The sequence below is a fragment of the Orycteropus afer genome, unplaced genomic scaffold, assembly GCF_000298275.1.
Source record: "Orycteropus afer afer isolate SDZICR_OR568_19922 unplaced genomic scaffold, OryAfe1.0 scaffold00393, whole genome shotgun sequence".
In the NCBI taxonomy this organism is placed as follows: Eukaryota; Metazoa; Chordata; class Mammalia; order Tubulidentata; family Orycteropodidae; genus Orycteropus; species Orycteropus afer.
The window spans coordinates 2768492-2788933 of record NW_006921980.1 but is presented as its reverse complement, the minus strand read 5'-3'; the positions used below and the strand labels follow the sequence as shown (position 1 = coordinate 2788933).

The 20442-nt window shown below is 54.5% G+C and overlaps 1 protein-coding gene across 1 annotated transcript in view; it reads left to right on the top strand.

The window, feature by feature from the left end:
• The first annotated feature begins 4777 nt into the window (after positions 1 to 4777).
• FLT4 (fms related receptor tyrosine kinase 4) overlaps positions 4778 to 20442 on the top strand; it is a 39475-nt gene continuing 23810 nt past the window's right edge. The window contains exons 1-8 of the mRNA XM_007953437.1: positions 4778 to 4808; positions 15642 to 15738; positions 16429 to 16673; positions 16858 to 16970; positions 17092 to 17254; positions 17478 to 17617; positions 17963 to 18131; positions 18380 to 18497. Of these exons, the coding sequence (XP_007951628.1) occupies positions 4778 to 4808; positions 15642 to 15738; positions 16429 to 16673; positions 16858 to 16970; positions 17092 to 17254; positions 17478 to 17617; positions 17963 to 18131; positions 18380 to 18497 (1076 nt within the window). The remainder of the gene's footprint in view (positions 4809 to 15641; positions 15739 to 16428; positions 16674 to 16857; positions 16971 to 17091; positions 17255 to 17477; positions 17618 to 17962; positions 18132 to 18379; positions 18498 to 20442) is intronic.

The window sequence follows — 20442 nt, the reverse complement described above, 5'->3', positions numbered from 1 at the left end:
GCCCACTGTCGGAGCCCGGAGCCGCCGCCGGCTGGTCGGACCCGCGCCACAGCGGCCGGAGATGCAGCGGGGCACCGAGCTGTGCCTGCGCCTGTGGCTCTGCCTCGGACTCCTCCAAGGTGAGTGCGAGGAGCACGCTGCCGGTCCTCCAGAGTGCGGGGCTGGCGGTGGGGGCGAGGGTGGCCCTCCAGAAGGGGGCAAGTGGTAGGACCGCACCGACAGACACTGAAGGGGGATAGGACTGGCTGAGAGGGAGCCCTGAGGTGCCTTGTGAGGAAGCACAGGGCGACAGCGTCGACTGGGAGCCTGGGGGCACCGGGGGAGGCTAGGCTTGGAGCCTGGGATACCGACTGCGAACGGAGCGCCTGGGTCCGGGCGCCGGGACAGCCAGGATGAGGAAAGGACGGGCGGGGACTGCAGCCGGGTCAGGGACTGGCAGCAGCGTTGCGCGGCGTCACAGCGATTGCCCTCGGACTTCCCCGACCTCCCCATGTCTGTGGTTCCCTCGGAGTTGGACCCTGTCATGCTGCATCCTCAGCCTGGATCCCTTACTCGATTTCCTCCTGGATCCCTGGGGCCGCACCGCTCAGCCCGGTGGACTCTGCGGGCACCAAGATCGTTCTCTGGGCGCGGAGGCGCCAATCCTCGCCAGGCCCCAAACCTGGGTGCGCACTTCCCGACGCCTCCCGTCTGTGCTGGAGATTGGTCCTGAGAGGCCCCCCAGAGGGCGCTCTGGGAGGGCGTCCACCTTACCCTGGCTAGGGGCTATGGAGCCAGGAGTTCTGGAAGCATTTGCGCACCAGAGGCAGGCGCCGTCGGGCAGAGAGGGAGGAAGTGAGAGATGGGATTTGAAGTAGGGTCAGCGTCGCTGAAGAGGTGGAAGGCCAGGGATCCCTGGATTTGACAGGGCAGTAGCCTTGAAAGCCGAGCTGAAGAGCCTGCCCATAAGGCTTGAGCTGCCACCGAAGGGTCTTTAGCACTGGAGAGGTAGGGGCGGGGTTGTTTTGGGTACAAGGCTCTGGCAGGTTGAGACCCAGAGGGAGGCTTGGGCTGTGCGATTAGAGAAAAGGGCAGTGGGGCCTGAGGGAGAGAGCAAAGAGCATATGGTTAGAGGACATGCCAGGGGTCAGGGAAGGATAAGCAGGAGTCCAAGCAGGATCTGGCAGTCCCTGAATATCAAGGAATGGAGGAGGGGTCCTGGGTTCCTGGCAGTTGGAAGAAGAGTGCATGGGAGACACAAAAACCTGTGTTTGAACAACATAGGCATTAAATACCTGCTTTACATCCCTCATCACTTTTAATCTTCCCAGTGAGTGTTAGACCTATTTTACAGATGGAGAAGCCCAGACCAAGGATATTATGAAACTTCCCTAAGGTCCCCAGGAGGCCAGTAGTAAGGAAGGCCTGTGGGGGAAAAATAGCCCTTTTGTCTGCTCCCACCTGTGCCATCACCAGCTGAGTGGCTGGTGGCAGGGAGAGGAGGGCAGTGGGGAGACTCCAAGGGGAGGAGGGCATCTGTAGCCTCTGAGTCCCTGCAGGTCTGAGCATGGAGGCTGCACTCAGCCCTTCCCTTTCTCCCCTGTACCCAGCCCAGGACCAGGCTCTCACAGGTGCTCAATATATTTGTTGAGTGACTGGATGAAGGGAAGCAAAAGTGAATGGAGCCTTGGTTGGACTGCAGGGGTCAGGGTGGGAGACCCCATGTTGAACAGATGATGTCTGAGAGGCAGGTGCATATAGCACCTGAGTCTCAGGAAAGAGGCTGAGCTGGGGAGCCAGCGAAAGGGAGGAAAGGGTCTAGGATGGGACCCTGGGGCAAGGGGCACAGAGTCAGAGGGGCCTTGCAGAGAGACAGCAACACAACATTCATCCTGAGGAGAAACAAAAGAGGCCACAGTCAGGATGCCACAGGGCAGAGCAATTGTAGAGCTGGAAGTGCAGCAGTGGCAGGTGCTTGAGGGAGTGAGACAGTGAAGATGGGAGTAAGTGTCCACTGGGATTCAAATTAAGAAGGTGGCACAATGAACAGCACCAGCGTGGGTAGAGTCAGGGAGGTGAGGCCGAGTGCTGCACTGAGTGAGACTGTGAAGGGAGGAGAGAGTGCAGCTTGAGGGGCTCCGGCAGGAAGGTGACCCAGGCTGGACCAGGGCATGTCTGGGAGGAGATGTCAAATGAGACAGAGACCCCATGCTGCTGCTGCTTCCCTGAGCCCTGTCCTATACCCCACCCATTGGTGGGCTGAGGAGGACCAGAGCACTGGGCCTGATGAGTGATTCTAGAGCAGAAGCATAAACCAGGAAATGTAGTCAAGCATCCAAGCAGCTGAGTAGGAGGTCAGCAGCTAGCTGGTGAAAAGCTAGGGACTCTGAAGCTGCTCCCTCAAAGGTGTGCTGCTGTTCTAGAGCCAACTCTGGCCCTGAATTCCTTACTGTGGGATCTGTGGCCCTTCCTTGCACTCTCTGCACCTCAGCTTCCTCCCCACGCACAGCTGCAAATGCTGAGGGGCTATGGCTTAGACCGGGACTTTTTGGCTAGATGTCCCCAGTCCAGTTCCACAAAGCCTTGCCCAGTAGTGCCCCTGTTGAGAGGGCCTGTGACAGTTGTCATCCATAAGAGGCTTAGTCTAGAGAGAGGCTTTTGTAACACAAAAATGACCAGAATTACTGGTTGGAAAGAGACTGGTGGAACCCCCAAGACTATGGCCTTGGGTTACCCTTCAAGCTTAGGAATGGACTCACTTACATGGATTGGCTCTCAGCCCAACAGTAGAAAGACCTACATGCAGAACACCTACCCCAGGTCAATGCACTCACCCACTCTAGGGAGATTCACGCCTTGGATCAAGCAGCCATGAGACACCAGAGGAGTAGTACTCACACAGAGGGAAAGCTGGACAGTATGAATGCATGGATGAGAGAGTCACAGGAAGGGGGTAGTCACTGGGAGAAGAAGGGAGGAGAGTATTTTAAAGTTGGGGACAGTAATCACAGCCATGAAACCAGATGTGCATGAACTGTTGAATGTAAAACAAGTTTGCTATGTAAATTCGCACCCAAAGCACAATAATAATAGTAATAGCGACCCCTCCTTGGGTTTCTGAGGCGGTATCTCCACAGACGTAGATTGCCCAATCTTCCTTCCGAAGAGTGGCTGGTGGGTTTGAACCTCCAGCCTTCTGGTTAGTAGTCAAATGACTTAAGCACTACATCACAAGAGCTCCCATAATAATTATAGAGAGGCTTTTGTGCCTCCAGCCAGTGGGCAATCTGATCACACAGGGGAAGCAGAAGACTGCTGAGCTGGCCTGGCCAGCAGATAGCTCACCTTGCCTTGGGCTGAGTCTGCCCATGGCCATCCTAGCTCTCTACTGCCTCTAGTACTCAGCTGTGAGCCAGGCCCAGGTGTGTATAGCGATGTGGGAGTAAGGGGGGGGGGGCATCTGCTGTACTTGGTGACTAGGAACTTTCTAGCTCCAGCTTAGTGCTCTGGGGACTCCAATGCAGGTGCTGTTCACCTGCCTGAGGTACTAGGTTAGTGTGGCTGCTCAAAGTACAGTGCCCACATGGGCAGGTCCAGGTAGGGATGTCCATCTGGCAAACTCCCCAGGATGCCATCTCACCCTAATCCCAGCCAGTAGCACCCAGACCCAGGGAAGGACTACATTTTTGGGTAAGCCCCAAGCCTTAGTGCCCACTCAGGGTGGCCCCAGGGAGGATTTGGACATAGCCCTGTTCTACGGGAGTTTCCTGAGTGCCAGACTGGCAGGAACACAGACAGGGAATCAGACATCTGTAACTCAGGGATGAAAGTGCTCAATGACCCCCAGCTGGTGGCTGTGGGCTGCACGGGAAGGAAATGTCACTTCCACCAAGGGCTTCCTGGAGGGGTACTCTTTGAGCTGGTCTGAAGAACTCGGGGGAAATGCATTCCAGTCAGGGCAAAGAACCCCTCAAAAGCCCAGAGGCAGGAAAATCCAGGTGGTATATGAGGACAAGTCCTCTGAGGCTGGTGCCTGGGGGTATGGGGCTAGGTGGGGAAAACACAAGACAGGAGAAGGTGACAGGAGCCTGCAGCAACTGGTCTGATTCCTGGAAGGCATTGCTAGAGGGGTAAGACCAGATAGCACTGGAGCTGGGGGTCATGAGGGAATTACAAGTGGATGGATCCAAGAAAGATGCCAGAGGTAATAACTGTGGATGGGTTGGCCATAGGGCTGGGAAGAGATTGGAGAGTACCAGTCTCTGGTGTAAGCAACAGAGTGGATCATAGGAAAGTTTACCCAGATGGGGACCCTGGCAGGAGGAGTACATGTGGGCAGCTATACTGGGGAGGCAGGTCCAGTAGGTACAGGCCTCCTGCAGGATTTCCCTGGAGAATCTAGTTGTTGCAGTTCAGCCACATTAAGCAAGATGAAAAGTTGGGAGCAATTGAGTGTGATGAGGCAGTGTCCCCAATTCCCTATAAATCTGGGGGCCCAGGAAAACTAAGTGGGATCTCAGCCGTGAGGGGAAGTTCTTCTCCAAGTCTAGCTTACATCCCTCCTGCCATCCTTCGAGAGTGTTTTTGCATGTGGCAGATTTCTCTCCAATACAGCCTGGCCTGTTTCACAAAGCCCTCTGAGATGCCCCTCCAGTCAAGTCGAGAGACTATCTCATTCCCTGGACCGACCTGTGAACTAGACGCAGCCAACGGGTCCCCAGCTGGAGCCAGGGATTCCTGCACTTCGATCCTTTTCAGACACTGGCTTCCTCTGGGATCTCGATTTTGTTTTCCGGTCATGTCGAGGGGAAAAGTCTGGGAGCAGGAAGGTGCGGGCATTCATCGCTGGAGGAGGCTCGGCGCCTGCCTGGGGCTGGGAGGGGCTAGGCGAAGGCAAACCCGCCCCTGGGCCCTGGCTCGCGCGCCCCAAGGCGCCCCCGCCCTCGCGGTCCTGCAGAAGTTGTGGGTGGCCCGGTGAGTAGGAGCAGGTCTGGGTGGCAAGTGGGGGAGCCCCGCCACGTGGCCGTCGAGGTCAGCAGAGGTTCATGGGAAAGGACTTGTCGGCAACAGGAGAGGACATCCTGCCTGCGTTTCCCTCTTCCTGCGGCAGGAGCCAGTGGCCCCGATTTAGCAGCGCTGGGGGGCCACCTCCGAGCCAGCTGGGCTGTCTGATAACACCACTCGTCCTGCCTGCCGGCGCAGCGGAGCTCTGACCCCAGGGAGGCCAGGGTGAGTGCCTGGCACAGCTGGTCGCACCAGCCGCCCGCCGGCAATGTGGGTAGCTCAGCATCTGCCCGGGGCCCCGCCCTTCACCGCAACTCCTCTCCCTCCGGCCGCAAGCAGCACTGGCAAGCACTCAGCAGGTCCAGCCCCAGCTCAACCTCAGCACGTTTCCCCGCTGCCAGCATCTTCTCCCACATCTGCCTCCGCGATCCCCCAGAGGGACTTTTTAAAACATAGATCTGAGCCTTCAGTTCCACCCCCTAACACCAAAGATAAAGCACCAGCTTCTTGGGCTAGTAGTGCTCCCTTTCCTGCTAGAGTTCAAGGGTGTCCCCTGCGCCATTTTCAACGAGACTGAGTTCACCCTAAACCCCAACCCATGACCTTTCTCCTCCTTCAGGAGGGTGCTGCTCCTAGTGGGAAGAATCTACCAGGACAAGAGGAGGCCTCCTTTCGACTTTATTACTAACTCTGGGTGTACAGAATCCCAAATTTGGGGCAATTTCAGACTGAGAGGTGGGTGTTGGGGAAACTTATTCTCACCCAACCCAACGTACTGCCCTCAAAGATCCCCTAAATTCTATCAAATGGAGATTTGATTGTGTTAAGCAGCATACACACACACAGAGACACATGCACACACACACACGGAGTGTCTACTAGTCAGCCAGACATTAATGTAAAATGTCTAATCAAATTATTTCACATTAGAGTGTATGAAGGTTTTAACTTTGTGACATAGGCCTTATTGTCCCCATTTTAGAGATTAGGAAATTAAGGCCAGAGGGTGGAATGGCTTACTAGATGCCAGAGCTGCTAGAGACTTTCAGGGAGGTGATAGTCGTCTTGTATTCCAGATGGCTGGGGGAAGAAGGGAACAAGAAGGAGCAGACACAGCAGGAGGTTCTCCATATTCCCATTAAGTGCTAAATATGTGTTTGCTGTTACGGTGATAACAGAATGTATCAGTATAAGCAGAATTTGGGGTCAAAGTGTATGCACATTTTTTAATTGTTTATTTAGTGCCTATTACCCCACATCCTTGCCAACACTGGATATTATCTATCTTTTTTAATACTAGTGGATGAGTAGACACTGATGTGCTCTGTAGCTACAGATTGGCCTGTTCAATGGTGGGTGTGGTCTGGAACATGCTGGGTTTGAGGGCTGGGGGTGCCAGGTAGGAGACATCTGGGAATCAGGGTTCCCCAGCATTGGGAGCTCAGGGGGAACTGGCAGGGAGAAGTGGGGGAGCCATGGATACAGAGGTGGGGGTTGAAGTCTTGGGCTATACCACTATCCAGAGGAGGGAGTATATCCAGTGAGCAGAACAGGCCCCACATTAAACAAGCTCACCAGGGGCCTGAGACTGTGCCTGGTACCCTGGGCCCTTTTCTCTGACTTCATCACTTCATATGAGGCACCATCTGTTTCCTATGTCGACCCAAGGTCACTTGCACCTCTAGTCTTTACATACACTCTGCCCCGTGTGCTCCACTCCTGGGCCAGGCAAGCTCCTACTCAGTCTACAAAGCCCATTTCAGCTCACATGTACACCACCCACTCCTACAGGCTCTCCCTGATTCCTGCCTCCATGCTATGACCATGGTACAGGGTGGCAGTGAGATTCAACAGTTGGGGCATGCAAAGCACAGCAGGTAATACAGAGAAAGGCTCAGTGGTGTGAGTGGTGGGTGGGAGGGTTAACTCTTGCAGTGGTTCTTATTGTGGTATTACTCTATTTGCGGTCTGTGGTTCCCTGTAATCCTAGGACTAATCCTTATTTCAAAAGTGGGAACACTGGGGCTTAGAGAAAGCAAGTGACTTGCCGAAGGCCAGACCACCAGAGAATGGCAGAGTAGGGTGCCCAGCCGGGTTCATGGGCTCTGAGTATTTGCTGTTTCCACTTCAGTCAGCAGGGTGGGAGGTTGGGGGACTGGATGGATTCTTGAGTTCTGAAGGCGGATGCTTCCCTACCTCATCCCAAGACCTCTGGAGACACAGAAGCTGCTCTGAAGTATGTGGCAGTGGGATAACAAGGACAGAATCCTGCCTTCTCCCCAGCTCTATGGACAAGTCTGGCCCCAAGAGTGAAGGGACAGGGGGCCCAGCATGGATAGCGTGGATCTCCCTGACTCTGCTCAGCCCAAGAACCAATGGATGGGAAGCTCTGAGGCTAACCTATCCCCCAGCCTGGCCATGTGACCCCCAGGTTTCCACCACAGTCCAGATCCAGTCTGCAGCCCTGGTCCTGGTCCTTGGCTACCTCTGTCCTCCAGGCAGAGCTGCCAAGAGGAGACTGGCAGTACTGCCCCCAGAAAAAGGCGACCCAGAATGGCACCACAGGGCCATCCTTTCTGCTAGAGTGTAGAGAGGCTTCCCAGAGTGCAAAGATGATCCCGCCATCAGCCCTGAGCCAGTGACATTTCAGATTCAGTAGCTGCCTCGTGAGACCAACTATCACTGTGCTGTGGGTCAGCCAGTCCTTTCTGCCTAAGAGTTCAGGGCAATCTTCCCAGGCCTTAGAGCAAAAGCGGCAGTTGTTTAGGCTTGGAGAGTGAGGGAGTACAGAGGAAACAACCAGAGCATAGCTGGAGTGGACAAAGGCCTGCTTTGCTGGGCAGGTGGATGCTGGGTGTGGCAGGGGTGCTGATGTTGTGCCAGGAACATTGGAGGGAAGCTGGCCAAGAGACAGGACGGGCATCACCCTAGAGGCCAGACCCAGGGTGTGTCTAGCTCTAGATGGCCACGAGGAGCCATCAAAGGTGTCATCAGGCCATGATGCCACTCTAAGCTGAGGGACGGATCAGAAAGCACACATGGAATCCAGAAAGGAGGCTGGCACCCAGAGTGGTAGTGGGAGAGAAAGGGACAGGGAGCCCTGGGGACAAGAGTGGAGGAACAGCAGGATGCACCAGTATTTGGCTTAGCACTGCCACAGTCCTTACCCCTGACTCTTTCATGCTACCCCTTGTCCCTTCTGTGCTCCTACCTGTGCCTGGTCATGCTGTGTTGAGTCAGTGAACAGTCTAGAGGCAGCCCCCCAGAAAACCCTCCCCCAGGCCAGGTCCCATCCTTCTGCACTGCAGGGAAGGCCTAGGCTCAGTGCTCAGGAGGGACCAAGACCCTGTCACACTGGTATCTGCGTACCCAAATTCTATCCAGGTAGGTAAGAGTGGAAGACACAGGACAAGCAAGTTTGGGGCTGAGAGAGGGGATGGCTTCTTTATAAAGTGCCTTGTACCCACATTAGGATAGCTAAAGAACTCTCTCTTAGTAGTCCTTCTTGTATTTGGTTGGATTTTCCCTCAGTTTTTCAGGAATGTTCCTTTCGAAAAGTATCATTGGTGATTTAAAGGGCTTTGCCCACAGCGAGAAGTCCTTGGGTGGAGCAAACGGTTAATGCACTCAGCTGCTAACTGAAAGGCTTGTGGTTCAAGTACACCTACAGGTACCTTAGAAGGAGAGCCTGACAACCTAATTCCAAAAAGCTAGCCGCTGAAAACCTGTTCTACTCAGACACAGATGGGGTCACCCTGAGTCAGAACGGACACCATGGCAACTGGTTACTAATTTGTCCACAGCCAACAAGAGCATGGAACTAGAGGGTCAGGGCCCAGGAGGAGGGTGTGGTGGAGGCACCTGGGGGCTAAGAGAACAAGGTGACCAAATGGCCTACTGCTTGGAGTTACCTGCATGCGTGTGTGTGGGGGCGAGGGGAGCCGAGGAAAGTGCTGAAACCTCTAAGGCCCCCAGGCAGGGGTCAGCCCTGGGCTCAACAGACCTGAACTCCACCACAGCAGCTCTGCCACTGGCTGCTGTGAAGTTTGGAGCCTCAGTTTCCTCATAATCCCTCCCTCCCAGGCTACTGTGAGGAGCTGTTCCTGGTCAGTGCCCCTGGGACACCTTTCCTGGCCCATCATCCCCAAGGGGTACCAGTGTTGTCCCTGGGGAGGCTGCAGGATCCCTGCAGGCTGTTCCCACAGTCGCTGCCTGCAGCTGACACCAGGGTTCCCGCTGCCCAAGGCCAGAGGGTGCCCCAGGTCTGCTGACAGTACAGAGGAGAGGAGGTGTGCACTCTGGCCTTGCTGACCTCGGCCGGCCCAGTGCCTGCCCCACTGCTCGACTGCAGGCCCAGGGGCCAGGGTTGAGGCCAGTAGGGGAAGGAAGAAGCCAGTTCCCGGGCCAGGAACAGGAAGGCAAGGGGAGCGCAGCAGAAGCCAGGATGACAGCTTCCTGCTGCGGGAAGGGAAGGACAGGCAGAAACAGACAACAGCAAGGCAGGAAAGGATGCGCTTTCTTCAGGGCTGCAGGTGGGGGCTGGGGCTGCCACAGGGTCTTCGGACATGCAGCCTACAGTGTATTGTCATTACGGAGTCTGTCTTTTAAAATTGGAAATAACTTTTCCAAAAAATGGCAGGGTCTGACACAGTTCCAACTCCAAGGTAGACCTCAGAGGTCTGTTTAGCCATCATCCATCTCTCCGTCTTTCTGTCCATCCATCCATCCTTCCTTCTGTCCATCCATCCATTCATCCATCCATTAATATATACATCCATTATTTCATTCATCCATCCTTTCCTTCCATCTGCCCATCTACCCCTCTATCATTACATCATCTATCTGTCCATCTGTCCATCCATCCTTCCTTTCTTCCATCCTTCTGTCCATCCATTCACTCATCTGTTTATTTATTTAATTGGTATTTGTGGAGTATTTACTCTGTTCCATGTGCTAGGCATAGAGAGGGAGTAGAAAAGAGAACTGTTAGGGTCCCTGTCCCACTGAAACTTACTACTTAGTGGAGGAAATGGGAAAACATAAACAAATAAGTAAATAAAATAATTATAAATTGTCATAAGTGGGAGAAAATCAGCAACCAGGAGGTTGAGATGGAGCCTGAAGGGGAGATTGAGGCTTGGTAAGGGGGTGAGGAGGTCTTCTCCAAGCGGAGGTGTGAAGGTGAAAAGAAGCCAGCCAAGTACAGCATACAGGAGGAAGCATATCAGGAAGAAAGGTGTGTGCAAAGGTTCTGAGGTAGGAAGAAGGGTAGCATGCTTGCCTTCTACATAGTGGCAGGAGGCAGAGTGGGTGTAGAGGGGTAGGCAAGAGCCAGGCCATAATCAGGAGTTTGGTTTTGTTTTCTTGGAAGAGCAATGGGAATTCAATGGCTAGATTTGGGCATCAAAGTGATATGTCCCCATTTGTGTTTTTAAAGCATCTCTCTAGAAAGTGTTTGGAAAAGGACTATAGGAGGGCAAGAGTGGGCCCAGGAAGACTACTTCGGAGTATGTGCAGTTGTCAGGCCCCCAGCAGGAGAGAAAGGACTGACTCTGAGAAATATTCAGGCCTGATCAGGTTTTGTGGTGGCCTGGATGTGCTGGGTAGGGCAAGGCAGTGTCCATAGAAACTCCCAATTCCCATTTGGGGAGATGGGAAATATTACGTTAGAGAGGGTGTGAGTCTAGGGTTTAGCATTGGAAAACCATAAATTGAGCTGTCTAGAATGTCCAAGTCAAGTGGACAGTTGGATACTTAAAGCTGGAGTTGAGAGAAATGGTCTGAGCTAGAGAAAGACATCTCAAAAGTGTCTGAATACTTGGGGAAAAGGGTTATGGAGAGCAGGGAGCTGAGGAACAGCAGCATCTCAGGTTGGGCAGTGGGGAGAAGGAAGATCAGGAGAGAGTGAGGTCACAGAAGCTAGCTGGAAGGGTTCTGCTCTCTGCCTTAGAGAGGCTAATGGGGAAAAGGACAGAGAGTGCCCTGGATCAGCAGCATGGAAGTCACGGGAACCTTGACTGACAGCTCCATGAAGGGTGGGGAGACATCCCTCTCCATGGTGGTTGAGCAAACATGAGAGGAAAGGGACAGTGAGCAGAGACAGCTGCTCTGAGAGTGTTTGCTTTGAAAGGGAATAGGAAAGAGGGCAAGGATATAGGATCAAATAATTGCTTTAAGATGGGAGATGATTCCATAGAAAGATTGGTAACCCAAAAAAGAATGGAATTACTTGCAAAAATCAGGTCCAGAAAGATGGGTTCCCAATCACTATGCAGGGTCTGCCTTTGGGAGCAGGCGTGTCAGAGGTGAAGGGTTTCCAGGGACCCTGGCCAGTGGCTGTAGGGTCTGGATATGGGAAGATGAGGGGGTCTACATCTGCCTTCACTTTGAGAATGAAGGGGGAGGAAACATCCAGAACTGTCACACAGGACTGAGTGCCCATTAAGGTCTGCAAACATGAAAATCAAAGGAAGCAGCCAGCATGGGATGAGGACTTCCTTCTGCAGTGTTCAGCTGCTTAGGAGACATGGTGATATGGAGGGTAGGAATGGAGGGTGAAGAGACCAAGAAACAATCGCAATGATGGGCCATAGAGCCCAAGCTGGACCAGGAAATAGGTGGCACAGGAGGGCTTGATGGACAGTGAGAGGGCAATGGAGACCCTGGACTGGAATTATGAGTGAAGTTGAAGAACCTAGCAGTGGTAGAATAAGAACTCCTGAGCAATGAGAGGAAGAGGTGGACGAGAGGAGGAAAATGTATGAAGTCAGGAACTCAGTGATGGTGCTATTTCCAGTGATGACCAGACCAGGGTGTGCCCACAGAAGTGAATGGCAAGGGGAAGAGGAGGGAATATCATGGGGATGATGCAGTCAAGGATCTTAAAGGCTAGGGTGCTGGTGAGTCACCATGTGCATGTTGAGGTCATGGAGAATGGTATGAGCTGGGGTGGAGAGCCGGTGGTGAGCCAGGAGCTCCAGTCAGCATAGAATGAGGGGAAGTGAACAGGGGAGCACTGACAGCTTTAGGGGGAGAAGGTGGTACAGTCAGAGCAGGAACCTCAAAGGGGTTTGTTTAGGGAGGGGAAGTGGCCGCAGGACTCAGGCCTGTGCAGTGTTAGAGCAGTAACCGCCCAGGGCAAGGTGTCCTCATAGAGAAAGCCAGGTTTCAGTTGAGACAGGAAGTAGAGGGAACATTCAGAGAGGACAATGAGGTGTACAACTAAATTTACTGATTACCAAGGTTTCAGTGGAAAGTCAGTGAAGGCAGAGGGGGCATTGGGGTAAGTTGTGGCATGTGGCAAAAAAAGGAGAAGCTGGTCTAGATGGATGAAAGGGTTGGGAAGCAAGATGGATGGTCCCCTTGCTTTAACACAGTGATCCAAATGTTTCCTTTGGTGGTATAATGGCCCCCAGAGAGGAAGCTCCATCCATCTCCCCACACATCCACCCACCCTCCCTCCCTCCCTTCTTTCCTGTCTTCCTCCTTCCCTCCCTCCCTCCCTTCCATCCACCCATCTATTTGCCTGATTATTCATCATTCATCTATCCTTTATCCGTCCATCCTCCATACAATCTTTCTTGTATCCATCCCCTGCATCTTGGGCATGTAGACTTAGGAAGATAAATAAAATACACCCCCTTCTCAGATATGAGCAGAAATGCACAACTCAGTCTGATGAGTGTTCTAACAGTAAGAGCCCAGAGGAGGATGAGGCTGGCACTGCCTGAGAACTGATGACTGCTCCACAGGGCAGGGATGTGAGAGCTACGCCTTAAAAGAGGAGGTCAGTTGGGTCAAGCATGAGCAAAGGCAAAGACTTCAAAATATGAAAAAACCTGGCACTTGGGACAATGGTGAGAGGTCCTGTGCCTCTGGGGATGTGTCAGAAGATGAAGCTGGAGAGATAGGGGAGGCCTGGCATGCCCTGCTAAGAAATTTGAACTTTATCTTGGAAGCCAAGGGGAGCCATCAAAGGAGGCTGAGCTGACTGTTGCCAGATGTGTGCTTTGGGAGGCTGTGCAGCCAGAGAAGTGGTGCCACAGCCTCCCTGGAGACCTCAGTGCAATGCCTCAGACCTCCCATGAGGCTTTTCCTTCTCACACTGGCATGACTCCCACTGGTTGCATAATCACTGCTCAGTATCCAGGGGCCTGGGGCCAGGGTGGTGTTGTCCCTGTCCTTCTCCTCTTCTGCCTCCTTATGACTTTAGGTCTGTGCACGTGCCTGGGTCAGGCCTGACCTCTCTGAAGACCCCTAGCTGGCTGCTGACACTCCATTGGGAGGGCATAATCACTTCATCCTCCACAGGCCCAAAGCCAAGCCCATCATCATTCCCAAGCCCACCATCCACTCGGTGCCCACACCTTTGCCTGTTGCCTGCCTGCAATGGCCTTACTCACTTTTCCCTGCCTGGAAAACTTCTACTTCTGCTTCAAATCCCAGCCCAAATGTGCCCTCTGGGGTTTCTTCCCTGCCCCATCACCAACCCTGGAGAGGAACCTCCTCTCTGTTGGACTCCCCTGTTCTGTAGCACCCATCTCTCTCCCCTAGAAACCCCAAGGACTGCTGATGTTCATATGGAGGGCTTGGGAACCATGGGGGTGGGGAGGGGAAGGAGGCTAGACCTGGCCGAAGAGCCCAGATAGAGTAGGTTCTGATGGTGGAGTCTGGAGTTACCTTCCCCTCTCATGGCACCAGGGCAGGATGGGCCCCAAGGGCAAGACACTGGCCAGAATGCAAGGGGGCTCACTGGGCTCAGGCTAAAACCAAAGGAAAGCCCATTGCCAGCAAGTCAATTCCAATACATAGTGGCCTGCAGGACAGAGTAGAACTGCTCCATAGGGTTTCCAAGGTTGTAATCTTTAGGGAGGCAGACTGCTACATCTTTCTCCTATAGACCAGCTGATGAGTTCAAACTGCCAACCTTTCAATTAGCATCCAAACACTTAACCACTGTGCCACCAGGGCTCCTCTGGGCTCAGGCTAAGTGAAGGGCTTTGCAGACTGAAGTCACAGCAACCATCCAGGTGAGGGGCTGCCTTCTGAGGGGGCCTCAGTTTCCCTATCAGTTTAGTGTGACTAGATGCTCTGTAAGCTCTGACCCATGGTGATGTGGTGCCTTAAAGGGCTGGACCAAGAGGGAAGGGCAAGAGGAGAGACTGACCCAGGCATTGGCTGTGGTCTCAGCCTGGTATTAAAATGAGACCTTGGTATGTAAAGCGACCTGCCTTTGTGCCTCTTCCTAGGGCAACTTGGGTCAGGATGGTATAGAACCAACCGTGGTGGGGTACCCAGGCTCCACCCCACCCCAACTAGCTACCAGGGCAGAAGCCAGGCCTTAGGCAATCTGGGCTGGGGAGGACAGAGGAGCCGACTTCTGTTGCCCAGAATGCTGTTAGCCTATAGGACTGGTGGGACTGGGAGCAGGATAGCAGGCTGTATTCCCCCAGGAGGACAGGGACTTGGGGGAGGGACAGGACGCAGCCCTGGGCGTCCGGCCACACAGTCCTCCCTTCCTGTTGTCTCAGGATGGTCCTGGCAGGATACATCTGCCTGATTCCAGGCCAGACCTCCCCCAGGGCCTGCTCCCACCCCCACCAGGATCGCTTGCCACACACACACACAGCCTCACATCTCCCCACAAGCACATGTGTATGCACACACTAACATGCCAAAGATACACAAACGTGCATGCACACAAGGCTGCACACTTAGATATAGATATACATGCAGGTATGTGTAGCTGACCCTGCATACTAATTCACACAGTTACAGAATTCACAAACAGCCCCACAGACATATAGACCTACACCCACAGACATAGATCCACACACAGAGACAAACACACCTTCCCACTGAGAGGAGGACAGAAGGTAGCTGCCTTGACAGCAAGGCTGGGTCCTGGTGGGCAAAGGCGATCAGCCTCATGCCTGTAGGCAGTGGCAGCATTTGGGAGGGTTTTTCAGGAGGAAAGGCAAGTTTGTGTGTTTGCGGATGAGCCCTATGGAAGCCCTGGAGGCAGAAGGAGAGAAGATTGGGACAGCAAATGAGGTCTGCATGGGGTGGAGAGAGGTTCAATGGAGTCCAAGGACTCATGAGGTAGAGTCCATGGGACTTAGGAGAGGCAGGATCATTGGCAGCCAAGCCTGGGGAAGGTCTGAGATGTCCAGGGGCCCCTCATGAGAAGTGGAAGTGAGGAGAAGAGGCTTCCAGCAGAGATGTGAGGTCAAGGTGATGAGCTCCAGGCCTTCCTACATTATATGGATGAGGTCTAAGGTCTCTCATCATCTCCCTCATGCTGGCAGCTCAGTGTGTGTCCAGGTGCCCTCATCTGGGGGCACTGGTCAGAGTTTAATCCAGGATTCGGTCAGACTTGCTTAGACTGGGCTCCATCTGAGGGCAAGGTCAGGGCTCTGGCAGGGATAGTTGGCATTTGAGGCAGGGGTCAGAGATCAGGCTGTCTGGAGGCTATGGGATGTCTTGGGGCCTTGCAGGTTGGTGATGCTCAGAGTATATGTACATGGGCCAGGATCAAGTGTGCCACCCGAGCCCATGCTGCTGGGTCTGCTCCCATGGGCAGAGAAGGGCCCACTGCTGCCTTATCAGTGTCCATCTTGTAACCTCATGTAACCCAGTAACCCTGTCTTCCTCCCCAGGTCTGGTGAGCAGCTACTCCATGACCCCCCCAAGCCTGAATATCACAGAGGAAGCCCACGTCATCAACAGCAGTGACAGCCTGTCCATCTCCTGCAGGTACTTGGTCCCCAGCCTAGGGAAGTATAGGCCTGGGTGCTCCTAGCTGGTAGGCCAAGGAGGCTGAAGAAGGCTGACGCAAGAGATGGTGGCTGAGGACCCAGAAGAGAGCCTGTCCCCAGCACAGGGAGGCCTTGGGCCTATCAGGGCTCTGGGGATACTGTGTGCATGCAGCATGCTAGAAGGACAGACATCCCCTCTCTGTAGCTACAGGCATCTGCACCTACCCCACCTTATCCCACATCTATTCCACATCCATCACATCCATGCCAGGATGCCCCTCACTGACCCCTGGTGAACTCTCACTAGTCCCAAATCATCTGCACTGATTCCAGATTAATCACCCAGACTGACCTCGGATAAGCCAGTGGTAATCCTCAGGCCACCCTGCATGGACCCTTGGGTCACCTGCAGCCACTCACATAAACCCAAGGTCTCAGCAATGTTATCCTTCTTGGAGCCCCAACTGTAATGTAAGGCTGGGCTTCTCTGCAGGCCAGTCCACCACACACAGCCCTGGAACCAGGCAAGAGGCCCCATGGTATGGGCCTAAGCCTGAGCTGTCCTGTAAACACATCTGCCCTTGGGGTATGGAAGCTATGGGCGAGGCTTGGCCCTTGAGGGGGTTTCCTTGAGGACCCTCCCTGGGCTGCAGCTGGGCCCCTCTTGACCTCCCCTGTACTCTACCAGGGGGCAGCACCCTCTCGAGTGGGACTGGCCAGGGGCTCAGGAGGCACCAGCCAAGGGGGAGAAGGACAGCGAGGACACGGGGGTTGTGCGAGACTGTGAGGGCACCGAAACCAGGCCCTACTGCAAGGAGCTGCTATTGCGTGAGGCCCGTGCCAACGACACAGGAAGCTACTGCTGCTACTACAAGTACATCAAGGCCCGCATTGAGGGCACCACTGCGGCCTGCGTCTACATATTCGTGAGAGGTGAGGCCAGTGCTCCCTCACAGAGGGTTACCAGGCCAGGTGGGGAGCTTACCCTCAGCCCATCTACTCTGGCTTACAGGAGGTCACAGGTTGACTAGTCCTGTGGGCTGCCTCTGCTGTCCCCCTCCTCAGAGAGTCACTAAGCCCACCCTCTCCTCCTTTAACTCCTACCCCTTCTCCACAGACTTTGAGCAGCCTTTCATCAACCAGCCACACACACTCCTGGTCAAAAGGAAGGACTTCATGTGGGTGCCCTGCCTGGTGTCCATCCCGGGCCTCAACGTCACACTGTGCTTGGTACAGCCTCCACCCCCACTCTGGGATCCAGCCTGCCTGTCTAGTCCCTGGGAAAGGCAGCTTCTAGTCTGGCTGGGAGGAAGGGAGCAGCTGGGCCCTGACAGCTGCCATGTCCCTCCAGCAAAACTCAGTTCTGCGGCCAGACAATCAGGAGGTGATGTGGGATGACCGCCGGGGCATGCGGGTACCTGTGCCACTGCTGCGGGACACCTTGTACCTGCAGTGTGAGACCACACTGGGTGGCCAGGACTTCCGGTCCAGCCCCTTCCTCGTGCACATTACAGGTAGGGGCCTGCTGGCCTGGGGCTGGGCCTGTCAGCCCAGTGACCACTTTCTCTGCCTTGGGAGGAGGGCTGTGGAGGAGGACTGAGAACAATCCTGCCCCCAGTTCCCAGGAACGGGGCTGTTAGTGCCACAGCTGAGGTCTCAGTGGGCACCATATATGCTCTGCATGTCCTTGTGTATGTCCCATGTGGGGTATGTGAGTCACTGTGCATGTGTCACCAGGCAATGAGCTCTATGACATCCAGCTGTTCCCCAAGAAGTCATTGGAGCTGCTGGTTGGGGAGAAGCTGGTCCTGAACTGTACTGTGTGGGCTGAGTTCAATGCAGGTGTCACCTTTGCCTGGGACTATCCCGGGAAGCAGGTGAGGTCCCAGTCCTGCCAGACCTCCTTCCTCCTGCCCATACCCACCCCATGTCCGGCACATCCCAAGAGTCCCCTGGACACTTTCCATGCCCACTCTGTGACCAGCATGTCCTAATGAGTCCCCTGAACACTGCCCTCATCTGCCTTGTGCCCAGTGCACAGGGTCTCTGTCTAGAAGAGACACAGACCAAGTCCTGCTCCAGGAGCCCTAGTCCGATGGGGAATTTTCCTGCTCCAAAGAAAACTTTGGGTCTGGGTCCAAGGCTAGGGAGTGTGTGTGCCCTTGGAACATCAGTTTGGCCAGAGCCCTCTCCTCTGACCCTGGCTCCCCTGTTGTGGGCAGGCAGAGCGGGGTAAGTGGGTGCCAGAGCGGCGCTCGCAGCAGACCCACACGGAGCTCTCCAGCATCCTGACCATCTACAATGTCAGCCAGCATGACCTGGGCCCCTATGTATGCGAGGCCAACAATGGTGACCAGCGATTTCGAGAGAGCACCGAGGTCATTGTGCATGGTATGGACTGGGTTTGGTCAGGCATCACCAAGCTTGACTCCCAAGAGTTAGTGTACATTGTGGCCCCAGAGTCAAAGGTCATAGTGCTGGGTAGTGGAGAGTCTACCCAGATGGGAGGAAGAGCATGAGTGAAGGTCTGCCCAGCACAGGGCGAGCCCCCATCTGCGGGGGTGCCAGGGCTATCCTTGTAGAGTCTGGGCAACAGTGGGGCCAGCCCCAGCTTTACACTGGTTCCTCCCACCTGGCAGAAAAGCCTTTCATCAGCGTTGAGTGGCTCAAGGGACCCGTTCTGGAGGCCACAGCAGGAGATGAGCTGGTGAAGCTACCTGTGAAGCTGGCGGCATACCCCACTCCTGAGTTCCAATGGTAATGGCTTGAGCTCCCTGGGTCCCCAGCTCTCCACTGCCATCACTTAGCCACCAGTACAGCACAGGAACAGACCAGAGGCTGGAAGGGCAGCCTCCATCCCCATCAGGACCTGGGTGTTGAGACCTAGGGTCAGGATCAATTGTAGGAAAACTCCTAAGTGTCTTCCACACAGGGAAGGCCCCTTCCCTCTGCTCATAAGCAGTGAAGATAACAGGTGGAGTGAAGGTTGACCTGTATTGCTGACAAACTGTTAAAAGTTATAAATCCTGGCTTTCCATTAGGTGGGGATGTGGTAGGCAAAGCATGAGGTTTTGTCTGACTGCTTCCTGCATCTGCTTAGTATTTGTGGAGGCCCTCCCGGCTGGACCGACACTGAGTCAACTCCAGGGCCTGCCTCACAGCCACAGCTCAGATCTCCCAGGCCTTCGTTCAGCCAGGTTGCCACCCTCAGGGCCATACTATTCAGAAATCCTGAGATACCAAGTTGTTATTGTGGCCTGAGTTGTGCAGAAGTGAGTAAGGAGCTTGCAGAAAGGCTCAGGCTCCTGGTCTGTGGCATGCAGAGAGAAATGCTTGTCCTGCAGGGTGTGCTGAGTGGGCCAGCATGACCCAACCATAGTAGGCCCCACCCTAGCCTAAGCCTCTATTGTATAGATGAGGAAACTGAGACCTAGAAAGGGGAGGGACATTCCTACCTGAGCCTCCTGGGATAGGCCTCCATTCTGTCCTTTCTGGCTTAGCCAAAGGAGCCTTACCCTGTCCAGCCTGGGAGGCCTGAGGTGGTTCAGGCAGGGTAACCTTTTCTGAAAGGCTGGAGCTGGACAAGGGAGGCCCTAGGTGTCCTCAGCCAGTATCCTACCACACTGGCCACAAGGCTGGAAGCCTGCCACAGGCTTTGGGGCTCTATGGGGAGGGGGTACCTGCTGCAGAAGTAGGCCCCTTGTGGAGGGACCCTGAAGGGCCATGCAAACAGGCAAAAGCCAGAATCTGCCTCCACAGCCTCACTAGCAGCTGGGGGCCATGCCTCCTTTGTCTTGTCCACAGGGGTAGCCTCTTGGGGACATTGAGACTCTGTCTCCTGCCCTACAAAGCCAGCAGGACAGACTCTGCTGAGGCATAATGGCTGGTTCTGCTGCATCTGGGGTCCAGCACAGGCCTGACCCTCCATCAGCTTTTCCACTTGAACATTCACAAAACATCTGGCCTTTCTCTTCTCACTTAGCCAAGAAGGGCTCAGCTAGCCCCACTGTCTACCTCAGCACCCACCCCAGCTGCCCTGTGGCCATCACAGCTCCCCATATGCCAGATCTTCTGAGGCATCCTGTGGTGTTTGTGTGAGGAAAGAGTGAGTAAAGGAACGGATGGAAGATTTAATGGACAGACAGGCTGGCACTCAGTGCTGGAGGCACCTATTGTGTGCTCTGCACACTACATTCCACGTTGCACTTTACCCTCACAACTTTCTGCAAGAGGACTCCTATTACCGTATTGACAGATGAGGACACTGAGGCTGCCAGATGGCCCAATAGTCCAAGGTTTGGGCAAGAAGGGCAAGCTTGGCCCTGCCTTGCCTTGCTCTGTACTCTGGGAAGCTGCCATCCCTCTCTGGGCCCAGCAGTGGTAAGGACTAGGAGGTGTCACAGTCAAGAGTGGGACTCCTACATCCCCATCCTTATTGTCTCCTGTCTGAGAGATGTCCTTGTGCTTCCTCAGCTTCCTCCCCGCGGGCCACACCACAGCACTCCTCACCTGTTAAGCACGTTCAGCACCCATAGGGAAGGCACTGCCTGGGGGAGGACTGTTTCCAGGCAGCGTCCAGAACTCAGGCCATAGTGTAGTTGCCTAGCTGCCTAGACGAAGTCTAGGTCCGTGTTGGGCTGCAGGGTATGCATGGATCTGAACATGAAGCAGACACTGGGCATCTTGCCTGTCGGGTGTGGTT